General features: G+C 40.1%; 3 protein-coding genes across 16 annotated transcripts in view; 2 read left to right on the forward strand and 1 right to left on the reverse strand.

Moving 5' to 3' along the window:
• Positions 1 to 43: 43 nt before the first annotated feature.
• cenpv (centromere protein V) lies at positions 44 to 2,776 on the forward strand. 6 transcript variants are annotated; one of them, XM_086013397.1, is made up of 6 exons: positions 44 to 728; positions 1,202 to 1,271; positions 1,365 to 1,457; positions 1,621 to 1,690; positions 1,780 to 1,894; positions 2,166 to 2,776. In XM_086013397.1, the coding sequence occupies exons 3-6, from the start codon at positions 1,366 to 1,368 to the stop codon at positions 2,318 to 2,320; spliced, it is 432 nt and encodes a 143-aa protein (XP_085869523.1). In that variant the 5' UTR covers positions 44 to 728; positions 1,202 to 1,271; position 1,365; the 3' UTR covers positions 2,321 to 2,776. The 6 variants fall into 6 exon arrangements, with proteins under 6 accessions (XP_085869523.1, XP_085869524.1, XP_085869521.1 ...); XM_086013398.1 differs by having other exon boundaries at positions 44 to 546; XM_086013395.1 differs by having other exon boundaries at positions 44 to 399.
• On the reverse strand, positions 2,121 to 10,466 carry pigl (phosphatidylinositol glycan anchor biosynthesis, class L). 2 transcript variants are annotated; one of them, XM_086013394.1, is made up of 8 exons: positions 9,773 to 10,466; positions 8,984 to 9,083; positions 6,037 to 6,127; positions 4,785 to 4,852; positions 4,162 to 4,193; positions 3,033 to 3,166; positions 2,778 to 2,909; positions 2,121 to 2,182 (listed from the first exon to the last, which is right to left on the reverse strand). In XM_086013394.1, the coding sequence occupies exons 1-7, from the start codon at positions 10,017 to 10,019 to the stop codon at positions 2,781 to 2,783; spliced, it is 801 nt and encodes a 266-aa protein (XP_085869520.1). In that variant the 5' UTR covers positions 10,020 to 10,466; the 3' UTR covers positions 2,121 to 2,182; positions 2,778 to 2,780. The 2 variants fall into 2 exon arrangements, with proteins under 2 accessions (XP_085869520.1, XP_085869519.1); XM_086013393.1 differs by having other exon boundaries at positions 2,121 to 2,909; positions 9,773 to 10,449.
• Positions 10,467 to 10,617: 151 nt separating this feature from the next.
• Positions 10,618 to 22,538, forward strand: part of ncor1 (nuclear receptor corepressor 1) — a 39,679-nt gene continuing 27,758 nt past the window's right edge. For 6 of the 8 annotated variants that reach the window (XM_086013374.1, XM_086013379.1, XM_086013380.1 and 3 more), the window contains exons 1-9: positions 10,618 to 10,760; positions 14,404 to 14,588; positions 17,504 to 17,598; positions 17,701 to 17,908; positions 18,270 to 18,452; positions 19,469 to 19,582; positions 20,814 to 20,870; positions 20,990 to 21,042; positions 21,610 to 21,676. In XM_086013374.1, coding sequence (XP_085869500.1) covers positions 14,478 to 14,588; positions 17,504 to 17,598; positions 17,701 to 17,908; positions 18,270 to 18,452; positions 19,469 to 19,582; positions 20,814 to 20,870; positions 20,990 to 21,042; positions 21,610 to 21,676 — 888 coding nt within the window. In that variant the 5' untranslated portion in view covers positions 10,618 to 10,760; positions 14,404 to 14,477. Of the gene's footprint in view, positions 10,761 to 10,783; positions 10,897 to 14,403; positions 14,589 to 17,503; positions 17,599 to 17,700; positions 17,909 to 18,269; positions 18,453 to 19,468; positions 19,583 to 20,813; positions 20,871 to 20,989; positions 21,043 to 21,609; positions 21,677 to 22,538 lie in introns of those variants that run through there. The other 2 variants (XM_086013378.1, XM_086013375.1) reach the window with 2 other exon arrangements.

The following is a 22,538-nucleotide window of genomic DNA, read 5'->3' on the forward strand; positions in this document are numbered from 1 at the left end:
AATAAGGTCCTTCTTGTCGGAATTTTCTAGAAGGATCTCAGCTTCTCGAATCTTCTTGGCTTTGATTGGATAGAGGGATTGTTTGTTTGCTTGCCATTGGTTGCTGAGCAGTAACCTAAATGTCGACGAGTATCGTAAGAACAACAAGACCCTAAACTAGAACATTATACAAGGCCCTTATTTCTTTTTTTTTTGGTCTTAACTTGACGCAGTACCATGCGAATTTGTATTTGCATCGTGTAAGCTTGTTTGCTATGTTAGTGTAGTGTAAATGACTATAAATGGCGCTAATGTGAGATGCCTTGGGGATTCATTTGATCCCCGTCGGTGGAAACGTGACTGGCGAACACATGCTACCAAGCGTTTCAACAGAGGCTTGTATTATTTTAGGCCTGCAGGGTGGGTGTCACCACAGTTGACCTCACCTCTCCCCTTTACAGGATCCCAAAACTATAGCTGCGGATGATCTTACCCCTCTCTGTTGTTTTTAATGCATTATATTCATTCCCAGAGGTTGGAAAAAGTAACAAGCCTATTTTGACACAAGTAAGATGTCGAAAGTACAGATTTGTTTTCAAATGTATGCCGTAAAAGTAAGAGGTTGTCAGAAATAGAAATACTGTAGAAAAGTAGACACCTGAAAAATCGACTTAAATGACCACGTTTTTACGTGGCAAGACATTAATAAGGATCAAAGTCCAGAGACACCCTCCATTTTGTCATTTAAGGTAATTATCTAAAACCGAATGCTTAGATCTAGGTCTGTGACCTCGTGGCTATCTATATGTGGGTGATGATAGGCTGTAGCTCATATTCATGTATTTGGGTCACAGCATATCATCGAGCAACATGTCATATGACACCCAACCCGTGATGTACTTCGTCAAGGGTTTTCCATCACAGAGCTGTGTGTCAGGCTGAACTAGTTCAACCCTGGAGGAATGTGTTTGTGCAAGTCTGCTGTACTTTGCCCTTCCCCGTGCTTGGAAATAATTGCAGTGGCCAGGGAAAAGGCCTATCCCTTGCGCTTGTAAAAACTGGGTTATCACGTGAAAGGCATGTATTCACAGTTCTGGACAACAAGGACGTTTTGAGATGATTGCATTTGAATAGACCTGATAGGAATCAGTTGCTGTGAAATTGCGAATCTTAGTCATGTAAATGACCTGTGATGGACTTTTGACGCGGTCACCTGTTTCAGGCGGGGCACCTGATTCCACACCACGTTTTTCAACATACAAGTCAGTCCAGTTTTGCCAGAACTTTCTAAGGTTAGCTAAATACAATCACCTTTCTCATGTAACCGGTTGCCTGGAAATATGACGAAAGAATGACTTCACTGTGACTGTTTCCTGTTGTTTCAGAATGGACCTTGTGAAACATACCGGTGGCTGCCATTGTGGAGCTGTTCGGTTTGAAGTCTGGAGCTCTCCAGACCTCCATGTTTTTGATTGCAAGTATGGATATTTCGTTATTGTATTTTATGAGTACGCAACATTGTAGCATTACAATGAAAAAGAAAAACAAAAAAAAAAACAAACAAGTGTGATTCAGAGGCTATCATTTAATCCAACAGTAACTTTTGTTTTCCTTTCTTTTTAACCCCTTTATCCTTTCCAGCTGTAGTATTTGTACCAAGAAGCAAAACCATCATTTCATTGTCCCCAAGTCCAACTTTACTCTTATACAGGTAGTGAACCCAATTATTTTAAAAAAGGATACAAGCTCAAACAAATCTAAGAGGAGTCATGTTTTCAACTTGTCCCTTTCTCTTCCTAGGGTGGAGATCATCTGACCACATACACATTTAACACTCACGCTGCAAAGCACACCTTCTGTAAAAAGTGTGGAGTTCAGAGTTTCTACACACCACGCTCCAACCCCGATGGATATGGTACGAGGGAGAACTGCTTATCACACCACATGATGATGATTCTCACACCATTCCCATGTAATGTAAACATATTTAGTTTGTACTGTAAACACCAAACTGATCATGGTGTGAGTTCATTGTAGACCAACAGAAGTAAACTTTAGACAACAGTCATATAGGGGAATGTACTCCAAAAGGTAGAATCATACCTGTCGTTGCCCAGTTATAAAATATAGGACGCAAGCGGTTTGGTTTTATTTTATTTCATTTTTTGTCTTTATCTCCTTTTCAGGTGTTGCTCCACATTGTCTGGATCCAGGCACAGTGCAAAGTGTCACAGTAGAGAAGTTTTTTGGAGACAAATGGGAAGAAAGCATGAAAGCACACAAGACAATCAAAAACATGTCAAAACACAAGGAGGGCATTCAACCGGAGGAAACAAAATGATTTTACTGTGGTGTAAAAATAGAAAAAGCTGTTTTTGATCAGCATATATACAGTGTAGTATGATTTCTTTCTTTTTTTTTTTTTTTTTACATAAGAATGACTGAACATAACAGCTATTTCTTTTTGAGGCAAAATTGTTTCCTGAAATTAAGTTACCATAATTGATGTATTAGGTTTAGAGTTGCTACAGTTATCTAAATAACGGTGAAGCATTCAAAGGATCTGTGTAATAGGCTATTACACAACCCCAAGTTATCAAACATTTAATGAAGGTTATTTTACAGATGGCATCCAAGTAGTATGAAACATACAGACAGCGGAAACTGCTATGCCGCCTGACCTTTCCATCAGAAATTCTTGGTGCTCCAGTGCATATGATCCATTATTTCCATTTCTACAGAAACAGCTTATTCGATTAATGGATAAAAATGAAAAAAATAAATAAAATGTTGGTCACCTTCTAATACATTTTATTAACCTTAGGTCCCCGTGGAATCATCTGGAATGTGTTGACGAACATGTAGCGTGAGAAGGTGATGTACAGATACCGAAACCAAACCAGTTGAGTGCGATGACAAAGCATGGCAGCCTGAAAAGATGAACGTTTCGAGATTAGAATCAAACTGGAACACATCTCAGCAGCTAACAGTGGTCAAACTGTCCAAGTGATACTTATCGATCTCTCAGCGCTACTTGTATGTTCTACGCTCACTTTGCACTGCCTGTAGCCCTCCGAGCCTACGATGCAGCGGAGTGATGAGGGAAGCAGCCAGCTAAGAGGAAGTTCCAAGAAGGAAACATATTTCCTGAGCAAGCCCACAGTCACCAAGGAGAACAAACAGCAGTCTGGGGAATAGGAAGAGACCGTTTTTGCTTCGTGTTCACTACAGCTGCAAATGATTATTATGAACGTAGACCATTCTCCTGGCACGTTACAGGAATTGAGGGTAATACAGCACCGCTACAACGGAGGCGTCCTTATATGCCCCTAGGTATCAAATTACATCGGGCACTACACACACACACACACAATCCGTACATCTAATTTGTTTAAGATAAAACATGTATTTAAATCGATTATCTCGAATGAACCCTTTTCCTTCCAGCATTTTGAGTCACAGACGGTGTGTCTGCCATTTGCCCAGATATCCGATTAGAGACGTCATGAAGTCATGAAGGTCACTAAAAAGAGCTTACAAATCACCAACAAGTCGGCAATACCGACTACTTTTGCAGACAGTTCACGTCCCTGTTGTTAGTGGAAGCAGTGTTTGTCAAGCTAGCAATGGTGGACACAAGTTGAATTCTGTTAGACTAAATTCCTTTGTATTAAACATGTGATGAATATTTAGGATTTAAACATTCCAAAACAAATACATTTCCATGGCATTTCGGGTTAAATTAATGTTTAATTGGCATTAGGATTATGAGAGGGTCCCTGGATTTTTTTTTTCCCCTTGTAAGGAGTCACTGGACTGAAAATACTGAGTACCCCTGGTGAAAAAAACACCACAAATTCCCTCGAGAATGAAATGTGCTATATAATACAAATAAAAAATCCACGCCTTGTCGAGACAGCAGCCAGTATGACACTTGCAACTTTAGTGTGCACAAGAGGGCGCTATATATTAACAAACAGAATGTATCTTGCCCCAAAGCTGCACCACGTCAGGGTTATTAATGCGGAAGATGTACATTAGACATTTTTTTCCAGTATAGTTCAAAAGAAACTGGAATGAAAATTGTTTTGACAGGTGAGATCTTTGTGTCGTCATCTTATAACTCCATGTAGTCGCAAGTGCAAACATAATGACAAAATACGGTAAGGGTATCAAATTTACCATTGGGTATCTGGTCAGCGGAAGCGAGGTGCCTATAGGAGGAGAAAACGAACAAGTTATTGAAATGATCCAGGAGGGAAAAATAATCAAAATTGACAGAAATGACTCGCACCATACATTAGACATTCACGTTCTGTGATTATAACACAAATTCCAAAAAAAAAAAAAAAATTCCCTAAAAATGAGACTAGCTGAATTGTAGAGATGTCACAGTTTGGCATAGATGAAGTCTGCAGTTGGATGGAAAAGCTGTAAATTAAGCGAAGCATTTGTGACCAAGACTGGCCGACTGATCTAGTTTGAAGATAAAATCGGTACATATATGCCAGGAGAAAGACTCCCAAACCAAAACTGCCCTCCCACTTCACCGTGTTTCTATCACGATTTATTACCGCTCTCTGACAGTACAGCTGACTGCTTTTGAGGATTCTGAGCAGCGGTCCTGGAAAACATGAGGAAAATGTGTGTGTCGTTGTGGAGCAGTTTTTGGAAAGATCATTGTTTTCTTGGGCCTTTATATTTTTTTTCCCCCCCATGTTGTCCAAGATAAAATGCTGTTTGATGATTAACTGAAGGGAATGTTGGTGGATTAAAAACACCAAAGCCTTGAAATTCAGCCTTACCTGACAGCTTTATAGATTGCTCTGTGATTGCTATGGCCACTCACTCCTCTTCCGTCGAAGGTCAGCACCTGAAACAACAAAATATGTGTCACTGAGTGGGTGAAAGGGCAGAATCGCGTGTCCAAGAGTGAGTGAGGACCAATCTAGAGGGAGAACAATTTTGCGGGTTGCTTTTCAGGTTTCTGACTCTGTCTGTGGAGGTACTTGACAACTGCCACCTGATATTTAGAAGCCCGTTTTTTTTTTTGTGTGTGTGCATGCTTGCACCCTTGAGGAAGTGAAAAAATATGCAAAATAGGCAAAAAAAAAAAAAAGACTTGCTTTAATACTTGGCAGTTGCTATGTATCATATTTTGTCTTTGCACTATAAGAAAAAAAAAACATACTTAAAATGTTAATGGTCACAATGTTCTGGAAAAGGAAAAATAACTACTAAATAATTATAATACTCAAATACCGTAAAACGGGGATTTTAAACCGCAATGTTTTCAATCCCTGCGGCATAAACAATGAAGAGACTTTTTTGGGGCGGATTTTCCTGACCCCTGGGCGTCGCATTCTTGTCTACAGTATTCTTAACTTCTCTTAAACTTACCAAGATCGCGTTTACTGTTGATGATTTTTTTTTTTGGTCGGGGGGTGAGTTACACATTGTTCCAGTTTTTTGGATGAAATCCGCACACATTACAGTATTCAGATTGGTATTGCGAAATTCATACCTGCAGACTTGACTGCTTCTCCAACCTGTTTTGCACACGAGCCATTTTTACTGCTGGCTTAACATGTCATCCAAAAAAAAAAAAAGAAGAAAAAAAAAAGACGTCATGTGAATTCACTTCCAATTCTCCTTCAGTAATGAAGTTCATTTTTCTTTTGCTGCATCCTCTCTATTCATTGACATTTTCACCGCTTTGACCTCTTGTTGAGATTGTCTTGATAATGTTCTTTGATTCTAAAATTTCTACATTACCTTTAGCTAATAGCACAGAACTGCACCAGGATTTATTTGAATCTGTCTGTAAACACACAAATGGAATCTAAATGACAGGATCCAAATACAGTCCGGCTTGAAAATGTTTTTTTTTTTATTAGAAACCACAGTAAAACGGGGCAAAGGGGCAAGAGCGCTGTGCTTACAAAGCATATGCTGAAGCAAAAAAAAAAAAATACACCGATTGCTTTGGCAGAATGTAACGTGTAAGTGATCACACAGGGATATCCAAAGGATTGCTCTGACTTGAGTTGCGCATACCATGTTGAAAGTGTGAGCTCTCAAGTGCTTCGCAATTATAGAGGTGACCACGGAGAGCCTCCATTCTGCTTTGGGGTCGTCTGGAAGGTTCCTGGAAGGCAAAGAAAAGCACTCTGGCTTCATCAAGATTTTACTGAGCTGCATCATGTCTGGATTGCAAACCTCACAGGAGTGACAAAAGTGCACATTCCAACACGGGTGAGAAAATGTTGGAAAGTTTGGATATTCAGGGTGGAGCGCGCATTAAAAATCCCAAACTGCTAGCCCACTCTATTGTACTGACTTCATAGCCTAGATATTGTTCCCTTAGATATGCGTACGTGCCCGTTCCCCTTACTTTTGTCGCAAACAAATGTTTCAGGACAGTTGAGCAAGTAGAGGGAAGTGATGGATTAGGTCACACATCGATTGGCTGCCAGTGTGGGTCAGGCTTTGGTTTAAGAGGCGGTGTGCAGTGGTCGCCAGTGTTCGAGGGAGGAGGAGGGGCACTAATGTGCACCGCTCCGACATCGCATCGCGCGTTTGTACCTTTTGAACGGCACGACTATGCGAAGAGAACAAGCAAACGCATTCTGCCCCGAATGAACAAGCCATTTCAATTTCGACTTCAGCCAACAGCCGAAGCTGTTTTTCGCTCGTAAATTAATGTGGCTCGACATTTTATGGTTTCTTTCCTGCGTTGGGCTACACCCGTCCACAAAGCTCTGCAAAAAACTGGCACTTGATTATTTGCTAGCAAGCTTCCCATGCCTTATATTACAGCGCGTCGTTCTCACTACTGCATTTATTCAGCTGTTGTTTTAGACATTTCGCTTGAGGGTGAGAGGGATGTTGGGAAAGAACAAAAGACACAAGACACCTGCCCTGTCCTCAAGCAGACCCAAGTGTTGGCGTCACTATGACAACGCAGCAAAATGTCCTAAAATAACCTACCCATCTACCACTTGTAGCTTTGCATGTGGATGCCTAATTGCTTGCAGGCGTTTGTGTGCAGTTGCTGAACTTTCGCCCAGTGAGGGGATTCTGTGCTTGTGTGTGTTCATGTGTGTGTGTGTGCGTGTGTTGCGCAGGCTTGCTTAGTGTGGTCACATGGACTATTGGCCTGGAGAAAAGTCAGACGGCTGTCCACAACATCGCATTGCAGGGTAGAGCAACGTCTTCTTTTGCGGCGAAATATCTAAAATGCACAATACATTTTACAGGTGCACTTGAAATGACATTTTCTAAAGTTTTGAATGCAAGTGTAACTTAGAGGTGTGCGACACGGACAAAAATGTGTAAAATGTAAAGTAAAGTAAAATATTCCTGATATATATCCAATATTGCCCTGCGCATTCATTAGTTTGTTACCGGTTGCAGCATCCACTTATTTAGGGATGTAAATGTTGTCAAATATAAGGCACGGGATTAAAACACTGAATCGAGCGCCGAAAGGTATGGATTTAAAATCATTGAGAAATGGCAAGGGAAGTCTTGGTTCAGTCCGGTAAAAGATGACATTTGTTAGATTCCGTGCAGTGAGCAGTTCTAATCATTTGCTGGGAGCAGACTGAGGTCAAGCCCGTGCGGGTGGAGAGGCAGCAGAGCGTGCTCCGATCGAGCTTGATCACAATGGCCACGAAATGCACTGAGGCCCCAAATCCTGTCAACACAGCTGTCCTATTCATAAGCAATAATGGGAAAATCCCATTTTCAAACTGGATTTACATGTCATCTGACATTCTGTCTTCTTAGCCTTCCAAGCTATAGTTGTGACAGAGCGAGAGGGGAGGGAGAGGGGGAGAGCGATGCCGCTATACTGTAAGAGTTGGGAAGACTGAAAAAGATCAATGGAAAGTTATACTACGGAACGCGCCAACGGGAATTAATTGAGACAGTTATTCTAATAATACAGCACACAAGTATTACCATCAGAAATTCAGAAGTGCCCACAACAAGAAGGTTCCTGCATTATTATCTAGAACTTTTACAATGCTGAAGCTGCAGCAATTAAATCTGATTGAATGATATAATTAGCACAAATTATTACCCTCAGTGCAACCCTACGGAAATTGTTGTGGAGACTGGCAAAGTTCAGACTGCTTCTGCTAAAACACAAACCATCATTTATGATCTTCCATCAAATTACCACATTATCTTATTGGCAGACAAAACAAGAATCTAGTCTCTGTTTTTGTTCCTCCCCCCTTCTCCTTTGTGATACATGAAAGTTCAAGACAGAGGTGGTTAAGAGCAAAGCCAAAGTGTGGCTATCCACAATTCCACATACATGCGCACAAAGCACGAGACCCTCAAATAAACAGGAGTCAAATGGTATGGAATGACCTGCATTAGCAGTGCTACACAGCTCTGCCAAAATGTAGCCAACTGGAGTTGGGGGGTGGATGGGGGGGGGGGGGGTGCAAGGGGTAGAAGAACAGAGGTAGGAAAGCAGTGAGAGAGTCAAGTCAAGAGTGATGGAGTTGGATTTTGCAAAGCGCTGATTAAATGTGTGCTCAAACACCAGAATACACAGAAGGGGAAAATGGGCCACAATCCAAGTGCAGACAGCTCTGAGATCCAAGTTCAGATACAGTCGCACATACAGACGCACGCACACACACACGCACGCACGCACACACACGCGCGCGCGCACACACACACGCGCACAAATCCATAGAGATTCATATGTTGGCAGCAGCCAGCAGGTGCTTTAAAAACATTTCCAATGGAAGCTGTGGTCTCACAAGAAATATCAAATCCTCATTTCATATCATCAAGCATGTGGTCATGATTAAGGAAATGAAGACAAATCTAATATGTAATTCTGAAAACTGACACATGGTGGCATTTTTCAAATGTATTATTATTACATATGTGAAATACGATGTAATAAACAGATCATTTAATCGTGCAAACCTTTAATATGCAACTTGTACCATGCTTCTATAATGTGTGTGCTGCTTACTTGTGGTCTATTATGGTAATTCTGGAGGATGGTATCCCCAGTTTAGCACAGCTGTTGAAAAGTTCTTGCTTGCGCTGAGCACCTTGATTGTAGTAGTTACCTATAAGCAAATCGGGGTACAGATAAGGCTGCAGGAGTATTGAAATGTTAGTAATGTGCTATTCAATAATGCGTCATAGATTTTTCTTTTAATTAAGAGTTGAAATGCTCAATTTCCTCCAGTACACAATGACATCTGATTGGGATCCCAGATGCAATTACTGGGTTAAAATATAGGCTGTGCGGGGAAGCTTGTAAATACTATGGCTTTTGCAAGATTGTTGGTGCAGTAGGTCTTCGTGTATCTTACTCTGATTTAAATTCATCTGTCATTAAAAAAAAAAAAACATTTCCAAAGAGAGACATTCCTCAAAGTTAAGCATATTCGGCTTTTGCGTGAAATTTCAGGACGGACCTAAAATGCTCTATAATCTTTACAGGTGAACTTAATTTGACCTCTAAGTACTTTTGAATGTACATGTCCATTTGTTCAGTGTTCAGTTTCAGCATACTTGCTATTCTTTAACAAAAAGCAGAACGGCGAAAATTCATATTACAATTCTTGGTCCAGTTAAAATGGGTATTTAATAGACAGTCCATTGATCTGATAGGCTATGCTGTTTTGGATCGACATTTTGCATTTTATGTACATTTTGTGATCGACTGTAACATCTTCAAAAGTAATTCAGTAATTCATCACACGACTACTCATCATAAAGTAGACTTCATAGAAATGTGGTGCTACTGTACCTTCCGATAAGCACAGCAAATGCACGTTGGCGTTACATTCAACAAGTCGTATGATCGTTGGTCCAAAGAACATGCATTCATCATCCGGATGCGCGGTTACAACTAGACATTCAATATCAGCCCCGTGCGTTTCCAAGCTGGCTAAAGCATTGATTCCATGGTTGAAAGATCGACGATGTCGACAGTAAATGCATTTTAAACAAACCAGATATGCCACAACTACGATTACAAGCAACCACAGGCACATTATTTTTCACCGTACTGATAAACAAACCGTGTTGGGACAAGTGTAGTATGAAAGGTTCCACATGTAAATTACTTGGAATTGTTGATCCAACCCGAAAAAAACAAAACAAAACAAAAACAAATAAATAAAATTAATAATAATAATCATAATAATAATAAATCAAATCGTTGCTGACACCTGTTTAGATCTTCAAGTGTTTTTATATTAGAAGTAACATCCACTTTTGCTGGCTAATTTACGTAGATATAAACATTGTAAGGAAAATTGAGGCAACGGTCAGATATAAGATTATTTTAGATAGAGTTAAAATAGGGAATAAAAGTTTTGTGTAGTGAATATTTTTTCACAATAACGTAAAAAACAAAAACAACAAAAAAAAACAGTGTCGGGGGAACTATTTAGCGGACACACGGCTTTGTCCTTGCAGGTACATAAATAAGCACTATTACAAAATACAACCACGTCTACAAAAACTCCCAATAATTGAGACACATTTCGAATATTTACAAATAATAATTTTCTAGATTTATAAAAGTATGATATGTGGCATCAAGGTTGATAATCGAACCAAACAAGGGCAGTTTACTTTAACCTGTCAGGACGCGAAGCGACAAATGCGGCGCAGCCTTAGTCTGCACAGTCGTCCACTGCCCGTTACCCGCGGATTTCCTTAAAACAATTGCAACACGTTCCTTCCTACAAATACCGTACCCTTTCTTCGGTAAACTCTCCAAATATGAGGTGAGTGCAAATATTTATTTTATTCGTCAAAGCAACATGTGTAGGGATATGATAGCCTATTCTGGTGCTGTGGTATACGGCGAAAATCTCCCTTGCAAGATGGCGACGTGGTTGCGGATTCAAAGGTGAAATACGGGTAAGTTAGCTTGCTCGCCACCACAACAACAACAACAACAACACTTTAAATATCGTGCTCATACTCCCGGAGGTCTGCAGTTGCGCACGCTTGTTGGTTATTTATTACTGTGAGGAGGTCTTTTGATCCTCGGGAACTGCTTCTATTGTGGTTGTCGGACCACCCTCCCAAATAAGCAACATCTAGCATTGCTGTAATGATGCGTATGCTATCCTAAAGTAAATGTTAAACATTTTCAATGTCACTCGTGGAAAGCATTGCTGCTGGGGTTTACAAATAAACACCGATGAAAAGCAGTTATGTCAAAAACGTCACTGAGAAGTGTTGGCCAAAGCTAACATGACATTCGAACCATTACTAGGCGAAGCTACTTCCAAACTGCTTCAACTAACGACAACTAATGAACATGTGTGACTATAAGTGATCGTTTTACCGCGAAGTCTGATTCGATGTGCACAAATACAAGGATAGCGTGAAAGGGAAACAGTTTAGCATCCTGTTAGCCTGTCCGTGTTGTAATAATCGGTTGAGTTTAATGTTTAAAAGGACAGCGATGCTTCCTTTCTGAGCAGGAAGTAGCAAAGAAGAGCAAAGGATTTATATTGTTTGAAGCTTACTAATGGTGCATTTGCAGGCAAGGGAGAGGTCCTCAGTGAAGTGTATCATTGAAACAATGTGCTTTTCCTGTTTTAACAGTCATTCACGCTAGTACAGTAACAGTACATCCACTTGTTCGGCATTCCATTCGGCACATCAGTGCAATTTAACTCGTTCGGTACCAGACATTTTCAGACCCTCTTTTACCCTAACTTTTTTAAAAAAGTGAAAAAAAATATAATCAAGTTACTGAGATTAAATGGCTGGACTGTGAAAAGACATAAATATGTCTGGGATTGAATGAGTTTAATTAAAATGAGAGCAATCAACATTATATTGAGAGGTGTTTTCAATAATAATAATGTCACGTGTTTGACACCACTGCAAAAGTATAAATAGTAGGGCGAAACAATCACAATCAAATCGACATTGCAGTGTAGCAGAATGCAATTTGTAAAGGCTATATGGTGTCCAGATAAGTTTAGTGCTGAAGAATTGCTGTCCACGTGTTCATGTATCATTGCTTCAAAAACATGTAAAGTTGAAGTGATAAATGATGCGTCAGTAAAAAAAAGTTTCTGTAAAATGTTCTACGTTTTTTTTAAATGACACAGATTCCTGAAAAATGAAGAGATCATACAGCTTCCTTGCTGACCGCAGTAATATCTTGTCGAATCACAGATGCTTATTTTGCTTCCACAAAATAAGGCGTTGCATCAGCAGACTATTTTGTCCAGCTGCCAACTCTGGAATAGTTGGCTCCTTCACCTGCGGGATCATCTGAGGGTTACCACAAAATGAGTGGCGGCAAAAAAGCTTTTCAGTAATCACCAAATGAAGGCCCATTTACATGTTAGATCTACTTACTAGGGTCTCCTTTTGTATGCATTCTGTGTTGCAGTGTGTGTAGGTGAAAGCTCTCACTAAAAGTTCTCAAATAGTTTTAGCCAGACAATACACATGGTACAAAATAGTTTTGTACATGAGTTGTCCTATGTCAGTTTTGCCGACAGAGTGGTCTTTCTTGGAAGTGAACGCTCAAGCAGTTTATCTCTGCTAGTTTAAGTGCAAAAAATGTGATCTACACTGTGTCCTACAGTAATGTTGTTGTTGTTGTTTATTTTTTTTAAGCATTACAATCCGTCCATGTTGTGTGCTTCTTCTGGCACCACCGTGTGCACAATCTGATACTGAAATGCCCTAGTTTCCACTGGTCGTCTGCATCGTCACGTCTGACACAGAATGACATGTCTGGCACTGACACAGAATAATTGAGATGCCTCAAACTGGCACATAGGACTATTTTTGTACTTCCTGGTCATGTCCAACCACTTTATATGGCTGGATGGGTGAATCTCTATAAGTGCCCTAAACTCCGGTTTTGATGCCCGTGTTATAATGAGCAGAACAAAGCAGGGTAAATGCACGTTGCGCATGGTCTAAAGATGGCTTGTTTGCGAGCAGATCAGGCAGGGGGGAAAAAAAAAAATCACTCTTAACACACCCCATACCAAAGGATAATTATTCAGGGTTATCTTCTGAACAAAATGGTATTAGGCCTTCATCCCGATTATACGTGCGTACCCCGCCTTATGCTGCCCTGAGGAATTGTGCGTGAGAAGTAGGTCTGAATGATCAATTGCGTTTGCAATCAAATCGCGAGCTGATAAAAGCTGCGATTTAAATGTTCATTGAGACGCGATGCGAAGGAGAGAGAGGGGGAGCAGGCAGAGACGTCATCGCTGTAACTAAAGCCCGGTGCGCATCATTTTTGGTGAGTTTCTGTCTCATGAGACCTTGACGTGAGTATGTTTGTAAAAAAAAAAAAAAAAAAATCATTCAAAAGACTCTTGAAAAAAAAAAGCATATTACATCCTAATTACAATAAATAGGAAGAGAAATCTCCATTTTACTTTCCATAATTGTTCAGCCCTTGGCTGAAGCTCTACTCCCCTAAGCTGATGTCGGTTTGGTCTTCAGACTGAAAGTAGTTGAGACTAAATCAACAGCTGCTTGGTAGGCCGTTGATCGACAGATGACATAAATCTTAATGTTCAATCAAAACTAAATGTGGTCTTCTTCCTGTTTATCTTCGTATGACCCAAAAGAAAAGAGAGCCACCTTGCATTGTGTGTTGTGACGCATTTTGCTGTGCTTGGAATTTTTGGCCCGTGCACACATACAGAGCCAGGGGGAAACGGGCATTGTTTGCGAATCCGTCAACTGCTTCCAGGCACAGAAATCGATCTATAGCTGTGAAATCACCCTCTGAGATGCACACACAAAAAAAAGTTAAAGGGAAAGTCGTTTTTGGCATGAAGGATAGGTTAACCTTTGACAGGCTGAAGGATATCCTGATGCTCTCTATAAATGTCTGAAAAACAAATTCAATCTAGGCTGGTATCAAATCGAGTTAACTCATTTGGAGCGTTTGGTTCTTTCCACCCACTGAAAGGCTGTCGTGTACCGCATGTGCTCCTGTGCACCGCGGCTGCACAGTAAGTCAGAGCAATTCTTTTTATGGCGCCATTTGTTCCGAGATGAGCCCTGCACTTGCTGAGGAAAATCCCCACATGCATAAATTGTTTTATGTTGTCCCAGTTTAATTCAAAAGCCCCCGTCGACCATTATCGAAACGCTTAGATTACATTTTGAGAAGACATGAACAGCTCTGCTCTTCATTTCCCTACTCGTTGTGTCTCGTGTGCATATTTCAGTTTTTTTTTTTTTTTTTTTCTTTCATGCTAATCTATAGAATGCACAATACCACATAAGTTCTACCTTGCAATTTGGTATTCCCTCAACCATATTTTCATTCTTCTCCCACTCAGGGGATGGGCCTTATCTCATTTGACAGTGCCATGCGTTGTTTTCCTTGATCTAAATCTGCCCTTTGCTTCCTGGCTGTAGGTGGTTTGTATCCTGTAACATGGTGTAGCTCAGCCTTCATTGAAGCAGCAGCGGACCACTTGCACTGAGTCAGGATGTCCAGTAGCTCTGGCTACCCCCCTAGCCAGGGGAGCTTCAGCAGTGAGCAGAGCCGCTACCCATCCCATTCTGTCCAGTACACATTCAGCGGCACGCGGCACCAGCAAGTAAGACTTTGCGCCGAAAAATGCTTTGTATCAAATGAAATTTGAAGTCGTACAATTTGCAATTCCACTCCCAAAAAAATCTGAAAAAAAATATACCTCTAAATTTTGAAAAAAAACTTTGCCCTTCTCAAGCATGAGTTTGTTCAAAACATCGGCCGATGGTTAAAACTAGAGATGGACCGATATGCCTTTTGCAGGACCGATACCGATTATTAGTGGTCAAGGGGGCCGATAACCGATATTTGGAGCCGATATTTATTTTCAGTAAAAAGGAAAATATTGGCATCAAAATCTAAAGAAAAAATTACTCGTAACTTTGTTGCCAGGTCTTTAAACATGTTTAAACAATGTTTGCATAATGTTGATTTTGTTTTATTTTTTAAATTATCATTTCAAGACATTTTTCACATTATACATCTCTGTTATAAAATTCTAATAAAAAGTCCGGGGAGCACCCGGGGTTGTCAGCATGTCTCAAAAAGGATAAATGAAAACGTAAACAATAGCTCTATGTAGTTTTCGACAGTAAATGAAAATTTAGAAATGACAGAAATGTTAAACTTTCACATATCTTTGTTTTGATTTCCACAGTTTTAAATTGATTTATTATCGGCCAGCAGAATTTTTAAAAAGTCAGATGCCGATATTCGTCAAAAAGCCAAATATCGGTGCCGAAAATCGGCCCGTCCGATAATCGGTCCATCCCTAGTGAAAACCCACAAGAAATCAGGAAATCTCTGCCTGGATTATTTTTTCAGCATGGGTGTTCACTCAAAAAGTTATGAACTGATTTTAATGTGTGTCCAAAGGAAGATATTAAATACGGATAATATATACAACGTTGATGTTCAAGTTCTAATCCCAATGGAATTTGGTGTGTTGCTGGCCTCTGATCTGAGGGCGCAGTGCTTCATATTTTGGTAAAGAAATATCAAGTCACTACAGATGGGAATCCTTCAGTTTAATAATTTAACTCTGCAATGTTTGTAGACGGTATGGCGAAGTACACGATCCTAGTCCAGTTACGTGCAGGAGCTTTTTTAGACGTGAAGGACTTGATTCCTCTGGTGATTGAATCTAAAATGAGACCAAATAAATATGTGGACGTAGGTTCATTACATAGTGGATAGAGTTATTGCAAATTTTTAATACGTTACGTTTAAATCCGGCACGCTGCTATTATGTTTATATTAAAGTGAGTATTGGACATGTGTCCCACCTACTTTGTAGGCCTGATTTCCTAGAAGCTTACTTCCACAGAAAGTTTCAGCGGTTCATTTCTGGGCATTTTCATTGTTTGCATAGATTTGGAACAAAACTGGAGTTTGGTCATAATTCCTGTAACCGCGTTTGCTTGTTCAGGTTTTTGTGGAGGTCATGGCATGCTGATAACTGTTATGTGTTCTTTTCAGTTTTAAAAAAAAAATTTTTTTATGATAAACTTGGTGAATAAATTATAATTTGCACCATGTGTTAACTGTTCAGGCTTTGCTCCTTTTTGTTGGTAATTTGAAAAAATGTATTTTTAGAACACTGTATAAATTTGTGCCGTATTCTTTTTTTCCTCCCATCCGAGTCAGATGTGTATTATAACGGCTTCAAACATTTTTGGGAGATGTGGTTTATAAAATTCAGCCCAGCCTGTACTGTTTTGATTTCCTCTTGTAATCGCTGTCCCCCACAAAATGATGGGACTCGCTCGCGTTTGGCCCAAGTTCTCTGTGACCGCATCCGCTACATCTGTATAGCGTGATTATCATCATCTCAGATCCTCTTCAGATGTTGATGGATTATTGCCCTCCCGATTACCCTCTGTCCTATGGAACAACCTTGTTCTATTCAGTGATATCCGGCACAACATGGCCAAGTTATTCCTCTGCATTTTCCCATCCGTCTATTCATTTCCCCACTCGCTCATCCTTCTCACAGTCGCAACACGAGCTCGAGTCTGTATGAGCCGACATGAGGTTAAGGGTGGAATACACTCTGGATGGATCACCAGGGTGATTGTGATTAGCACGTTGAGTGGGGATTGATGCCATCCATGCAAGCAGGACATAATCCAGCTATGTGAACCACTACGCTGACTGTAAAAGGGAAAATTAATGGCACTTGGTTTCATAAGATAACCAATGGCGGAAAGGAGGGAGGTTGTTCTTTCCGAGTTTGACGGCACGCTAGCGTGGTCCTAGCTTGCCAGAGGAGGGGAAGCGTACTACCGAACTTGAGTATGCATCAAAGCAGATTACTTGCACTAGCCAAGTAGCCGACAGGAAGTCTATTGCAAGCTAAATTGCGTCAGAACACGGTCGTGAGTTGGAGTCATAAAAGTTGTCAGTTCATTCTCTGTACCAATAGTTGTCTATTTCTGCATCCATTCACTGAGAAATCGTGATTTATTGAGGGGCTTTCTAACAACGCGGTCATGTCATAAATGTTGGACACTTAGGTTTGAAATGTGGTCAAAACCAAAACTTATTATGAGTTTTTTTCAAATGCATTAAAATTGAAGTTAATCCCAAAAATGTTCCTTACAGGAATATGTTCTATGCGCCTCCACAAGTCTAAACACGGCATTCTGGTTAATATTGCATTTGTGGAATATGAGTTAAAGCAGCAAAATCCACCCGTTTTGCTCCATCTCATTTTGTCACTGAAAAAGGATATCACAGTTGCTCAGGTAACAACCAATCACGGCTCAGCTATTTTCTGAAGCTGACATGGGGGGGGGGGGAAATGGGTGGATTTTACTACTTGACTCATATTCCACAAACACAATATCAATCAGAATGCTGTGTTTTGACAAGTGGGCTGCATATAGCATGTTGTGACTAATCTTTTGGGGTTCCCCTTTAAGTCGCAAAGGCAATGCATGTTAAAATGGGGTTGCTGATGTCCCTGTGTGTCCCTCTCAGGATTTTACCGTCCCAGATTATCGTACTCACTTGCAGGATCCGCAAGGTCGAAGAAGACCATCTTTACTATCTGAATTCCACCCTGGGACTGAAAGGTAATGTTTTTTCCTCATCCATCGCACCGTTTGGATTAGTGGAGCAGTTCATAATGTATGCGTTGTATTTTTCTTTTCTTTTTTTTTTTTCCTGTTCTGCAGACCTCCGGAGAGACGGCATGGTTACCAACAGCAGTTCCACTCCATCACTACTCAGGCCGAACATGAGGCACTGGAGACCAAGCGCCCACGCATGGAGTCTATTTCTGAGGCGCACATCACCCGTACCTCGTCCTCTGCGGGGGGGATTCTCTTGCCCATGCACCATACACTGCAGGATAGCCTCAGAGCCACTGTGGAGGTGAAAAAGGTAGCTTCTTTTGCTACTTGGAAAATGCGATGAATTGTGTCTCTTGTTCATTGTGGGGATTTCTATTTTTTTTTTTCTGGGGGGGGGCGGGGGGGGGGAGTGACTAAATTCTCTCGCAGCTGCACGGAGTTGTGCAACAGCATTATTTATTTTTGTTTTGTTCAGGATGTCCAGTGAGAGTTCTATGCCAAAGAAGTTCAAGCACACTAACAACTATTATGGCTAGCATTACTTCTGTCTCGTTTGACTCCCATTTTTTTTTTGTCTTATAATTCTGCAATTTAATTGCACATCTGTGTTATGCAATAGTTTTATGAGGTTGATCTGTTTTTTTTTTTGTTTTTTTTTTTTACCCCCCCAGGAGTCGCCGTTCACTGTGAAAGTGGAATGCCCTTCCCCAGGAGGACCTACGTTGCATCTTGGGGAAGAGCATGACACGTCTCCTTCCAAGCTTTCCAAGGAGGAGCTGATTCAGAGTATGGACCGTGTGGACCGAGAGATTGCTAAAGTGGAGCAGCAGATTTTCAAGCTGAAGAAAAAGCAAGTTAGTTGTCCAGTTAGCTTTTTTGTGTCTTAACATGCGACCAATTTTTTTTTTTGTCTTATTTTAATAAGAACCACAACAGTTTATCATGGCTTTGAAATCAAACATTGCTGCATGATATTGAGGTAATTTACCAAGAGATCCGAGCAACTTTTTGAAAAAGGATCTTGCAACAACATTGTAGGCTTGTCAAAGTTAATTCAGATCAAATCTTGAAAGTTTTCTACTGATTGTATGTATGGATGTGTGTATATATGTATAGTTTAAGAGCTCTAAAATATTTTCAGCAAAAAAATATTTTAATCTGTCATTTGTATTTCGATCTACTCATTACTATTCCTTTTGAGTATTTATCGCCAATCATATTCAAAATAAGCAATAGTATATTCATCCAACAAGATTGTGCATAAATTAAATTATGTCAGTTACTGGGTCAATTTTTCATGTATTTGTATATATAATCTAACCTTACTGTTAGTTTTCAATGCAGTTTGTCTCTTGTTCAGTCCTGCTATCCGTTTTGGAATTCTCCCTCACTTGATAGGAATGAAACATAAGAATGCCTTTATTGATCCCACAGTGGGGAAATTTTCATCATCTTTTCAGTGCGAGAATACATTCGAGTGTGAATTTTCCCAAGGTTTTTCGGGTTTTATTTGGTTGAGGCATTTCAGGAACTGCTAATCTCAACCCTGCAACCTGGTCGTGTACTTAACCTTTAGCTTGTAAACATTGCCGACCAAACATCCATCAGTTCAACTTGTCTCGAGCCAGTGGCTGAACACTTTAGCTTTTGTATTTTATACTTGAACCAGCATGTGAGAGTAGTGTAATCAGATTATGCCTGCATGTTTTTGCTCTTCTCAGAGGTTAAGATCATATCACTGCAGGGCAGATAGAAGATCAACTACATTTGGGCCCTGAATAGATAAACGACGGCGGCGTGTATTGGTCTTGTCTTCATTTTGTGTACTTTTCGTAACTTGATGTTTTACAATGTCGCTGTTGTCTCCTAGCAACAACTGGAGGAGGAAGCAGCAAAGCCTGTGGAGCCAGAAAAGCCAGTGACCCCTCCCCCAGTGGAACACAAGCACCGCAGCATAGTCCAAATCATCTACGATGAGAACAGGGTGAGCTGTCTGTTTTGAGTACCAAGACGAATTAGCAATTGACCTTTGTGGCAAATTGCGCACACCAGCACACCTTGTGCATTTCGTCGACAAACATTGTAGACAAAAAGCTTTTGTCAGTATCAGGTTAGTTCTTCATGTTCATTTATTTAAATTGGCTTTTGGTAGTCATTGGGAAACGTAAAATGCAGTCTGTAGTGACAGACTTTGCTGTGTGTTTGAGCTGATCAAGGGGAAAGGTTACTATAGTTCATGTCTGTCACATGTTGCGGGAAGACACGCCTTTTCTTCCCCGTCAGCAGTTAACCCTTTAGACTGTTCAAGTCTAATAGTCAGCGTTTAGTTTATATTTCCAGATCACAAATTCTATTTCAAAATAGATATAAAAAAAAAAAAATGACCATATCTTACTTTGATGCCCGTTAACTTCACTTGCCTTCATGCCACAGTGAACCCTAATTTATCGCTGACCCACTTTTGACGAGTGCAAATCTGGGATACAGAGACCATATTAAAAAAAAAAAAACAAAACAAGAGATAGTTTTTCTAAATAGTTTTTCCCCCTCCCACAAGCTTTAAACAACTATTAAAACACACTTAAAAGGGAAGTCAACGCAAACATTTTTTTTTCATTAATATGTTCTATGCAAGCCCACTACTTGAAACATGGCATTCTGATAAATATTGCGTTTGTGGAATAAGTGTTAATCCATTTATTTTTAGCCATCTCTGGGGGCGGCCATTTTGTCTTCCGTCGACTGTAAATGACATCACAACTGCTCACAACGCCCAATCACGGCTGACCTGTTTGCTGAAGCTGAGCCGTGATTGGTCGTTGTGAGCAGTTGTGATGTCATTTTCAGTCGGCAGAAGACAAAATGGCCACCCCCAGAGATGGCTAAAAACGAGTGCATTTTGCTGCTTAACTTATATTCCACAAACGCAAAATTAACCAGAATGCCGTGTTTCAACTCGTGGGCCTGCTGGGAACATATTCTTGAAAAGAATATGTTTGAGTTGACTTCCCACTTTAAGTATTTCTTTGCACCTTTTCTCACTATAAAAAAAAAAGGGAGACCATCATATAACTTCACAAAAATGTAAATGATTGCTTAAAAATCTGCGAGTATTATTGGGGATTCACTGGATATTTGGATAAATGTATATGACCATTTATTTTCATGTAATGTTGGTTGTTTGGTATTATCATCAAGTGTTCCTAATTTTCTAGAAAAAAGCTGAAGAGGCCCACAAAATCCTGGAAGGTCTTGGTCCCAAGGTTGAACTGGTATGACAGAGAATGATTTGTAGTACAATTTTGTAATTCCTATCTGATTAGTACGTAATCTAAACATGACTGTCGGTCAATATTTAATGATGACTTTCTCTTCTGTTTGCACTGCCTAGCCCCTGTACAATCAACCGTCAGACACAAAAGTTTACCATGACAACATTAAAACGTGAGTATCCTCAATTATACATCACAAATGTCTGGGTCGTAACGATTCCAAAAGAAATACAGTACGCATATTTATTAGATGCACCATGTAGGAAATATTGTAAATTGTTGAGCTTAATGTGATTAAACTCATGTGACCTTTCAGTGCAGTCGGATTTGTCCAGCCACCTCATTAAGTTGGCTCATAGGGATAGTAAAGGAAATTAAAGACTGGCTGTGGCTATTAGGCATTTATGATTAAAAAATAAACAAACAAAAAAAAAAAAAAAGCAAACTGCAGTGGCCCATCTGACTTTGTCTTTTACCAACACATTGATCACCACAATTTGTCTTGCAGTTCAGGCTTTCAGGGTGAATTCTTACCATACTATACTTCTTACCCACAAGCTTTTTTGGATGTTGCAAATTTCTAGTCTAAACTTCTGAAGAGATTTTTTTTTTCTGAGCACACTTGCTGAAGAGATATCATATTTGTTTTTGTTTTACTCTGCCTTCTTTTTAAATACCACAATGACTCTCTGTGTCAACATAATTAAACAAAAATAATGAATGTTTTGTTTCTCCATAGCAATCAGATCATGAGGAAGAAGCTGATTCTGTTTTTTAAGAGGAGGAACCATGCTCGTAAACAACGAGTAAGTGTTTCTGCTTTTGTGAAGCATTTTGGATAGTCCAGGGCTTTGGGAACCTGCGACATTTTCCCGATAATAGCTTTTGCATTGCAAATCCAGACTTTTATTTCTATTTTCAGAGCCCCATGTAATGCAGTTCTCATGATTATATGAGCACACATGTCAAAAATTCGTTTTTTTTTTTGTGAATAGAAATACACTGTGGATTTGACTTAGTGACAAATTCCGGAATGCTAAAGTGTTTGATTCCCCGGTCACACCAATGATATTACTTTCAATTCAATTTCACACATCCAAGTCTATTAGTGCTTCCAGAAAAATCTTTCTCATACAGCTACTGATCATCCATCTGGCCATTGTGAATGCTCCTGTTTGCGGTTGTAGAAGTGCTAAAGCCAATCCCAGTTCATTTAGAGCAATAGGTGGGCCACATGAGGATTCTGACATTTTAATTGGTTTTGCTGTTAGTCGGTCCTTGATTTCATGGTTGGGATGCCACTAAACCGTACACAAATAATTTGTTTACATACAGAGGAATGCACTGCCTTCCAAAACTGTTGCTGCTGTCAATCAACAGTAATGCAATTATATCACAAACCCATCACACGGGAGGGTCTTTTCTCGTTGCTCAGCTTAGCTGCACTCTGATGTTTCAGTGAATAACACCTTTTTCAAGCTGTTGGCTGTCTGACAGCCTTTTGGAGTCTGTACAGTTGTGGGGAGCTTGTGGCCTCATGCCAAGAGGAAAGAGAGTTGTTTGTCTCTTGCTCTCGTGTGGAAATGTGAATCCATTGTCTTTCCATATCTTCAATTTAACTGTTAAGCCTCTGGAAATGAGATTTCACTGTTATTTTGGATATTGTAC

This window comes from Filicampus tigris, chromosome 17 (assembly GCF_054856515.1).
Source record: "Filicampus tigris isolate MCC_2025a chromosome 17, RoL_Ftig_1.0, whole genome shotgun sequence".
Taxonomy (NCBI): Eukaryota; Metazoa; Chordata; class Actinopteri; order Syngnathiformes; family Syngnathidae; genus Filicampus; species Filicampus tigris.

What these genes read in the sequence shown, in the direction of transcription:
- pigl (XM_086013394.1), bottom strand. Translation starts at nt 10,019, where the DNA reads ATGTGCCTGTGGTTGCTTGTAATCGTAGTTGTGGCATATCTGGTTTGT. An exon ending in TTTGCTGTGCTTATCGGAAG is followed by an intron (nt 9,084 to 9,772) that starts GTACAGTAGCAC and finishes ATTTGCTTATAG; the next exon opens with GTAACTACTACAATCAAGGT. An exon ending in GAGCTCACACTTTCAACATG is followed by an intron (nt 4,853 to 6,036) that starts GTATGCGCAACT and finishes TTGTTGTTTCAG; the next exon opens with GTGCTGACCTTCGACGGAAG.
- cenpv (XM_086013395.1), top strand. Translation starts at nt 351, where the DNA reads ATGCTACCAAGCGTTTCAACAGAGGCTTGTATTATTTTAGGCCTGCAG. An exon ending in CTCCATGTTTTTGATTGCAA is followed by an intron (nt 1,458 to 1,620) that starts GTATGGATATTT and finishes TATCCTTTCCAG; the next exon opens with CTGTAGTATTTGTACCAAGA. An exon ending in CCAACTTTACTCTTATACAG is followed by an intron (nt 1,691 to 1,779) that starts GTAGTGAACCCA and finishes TTCTCTTCCTAG; the next exon opens with GGTGGAGATCATCTGACCAC.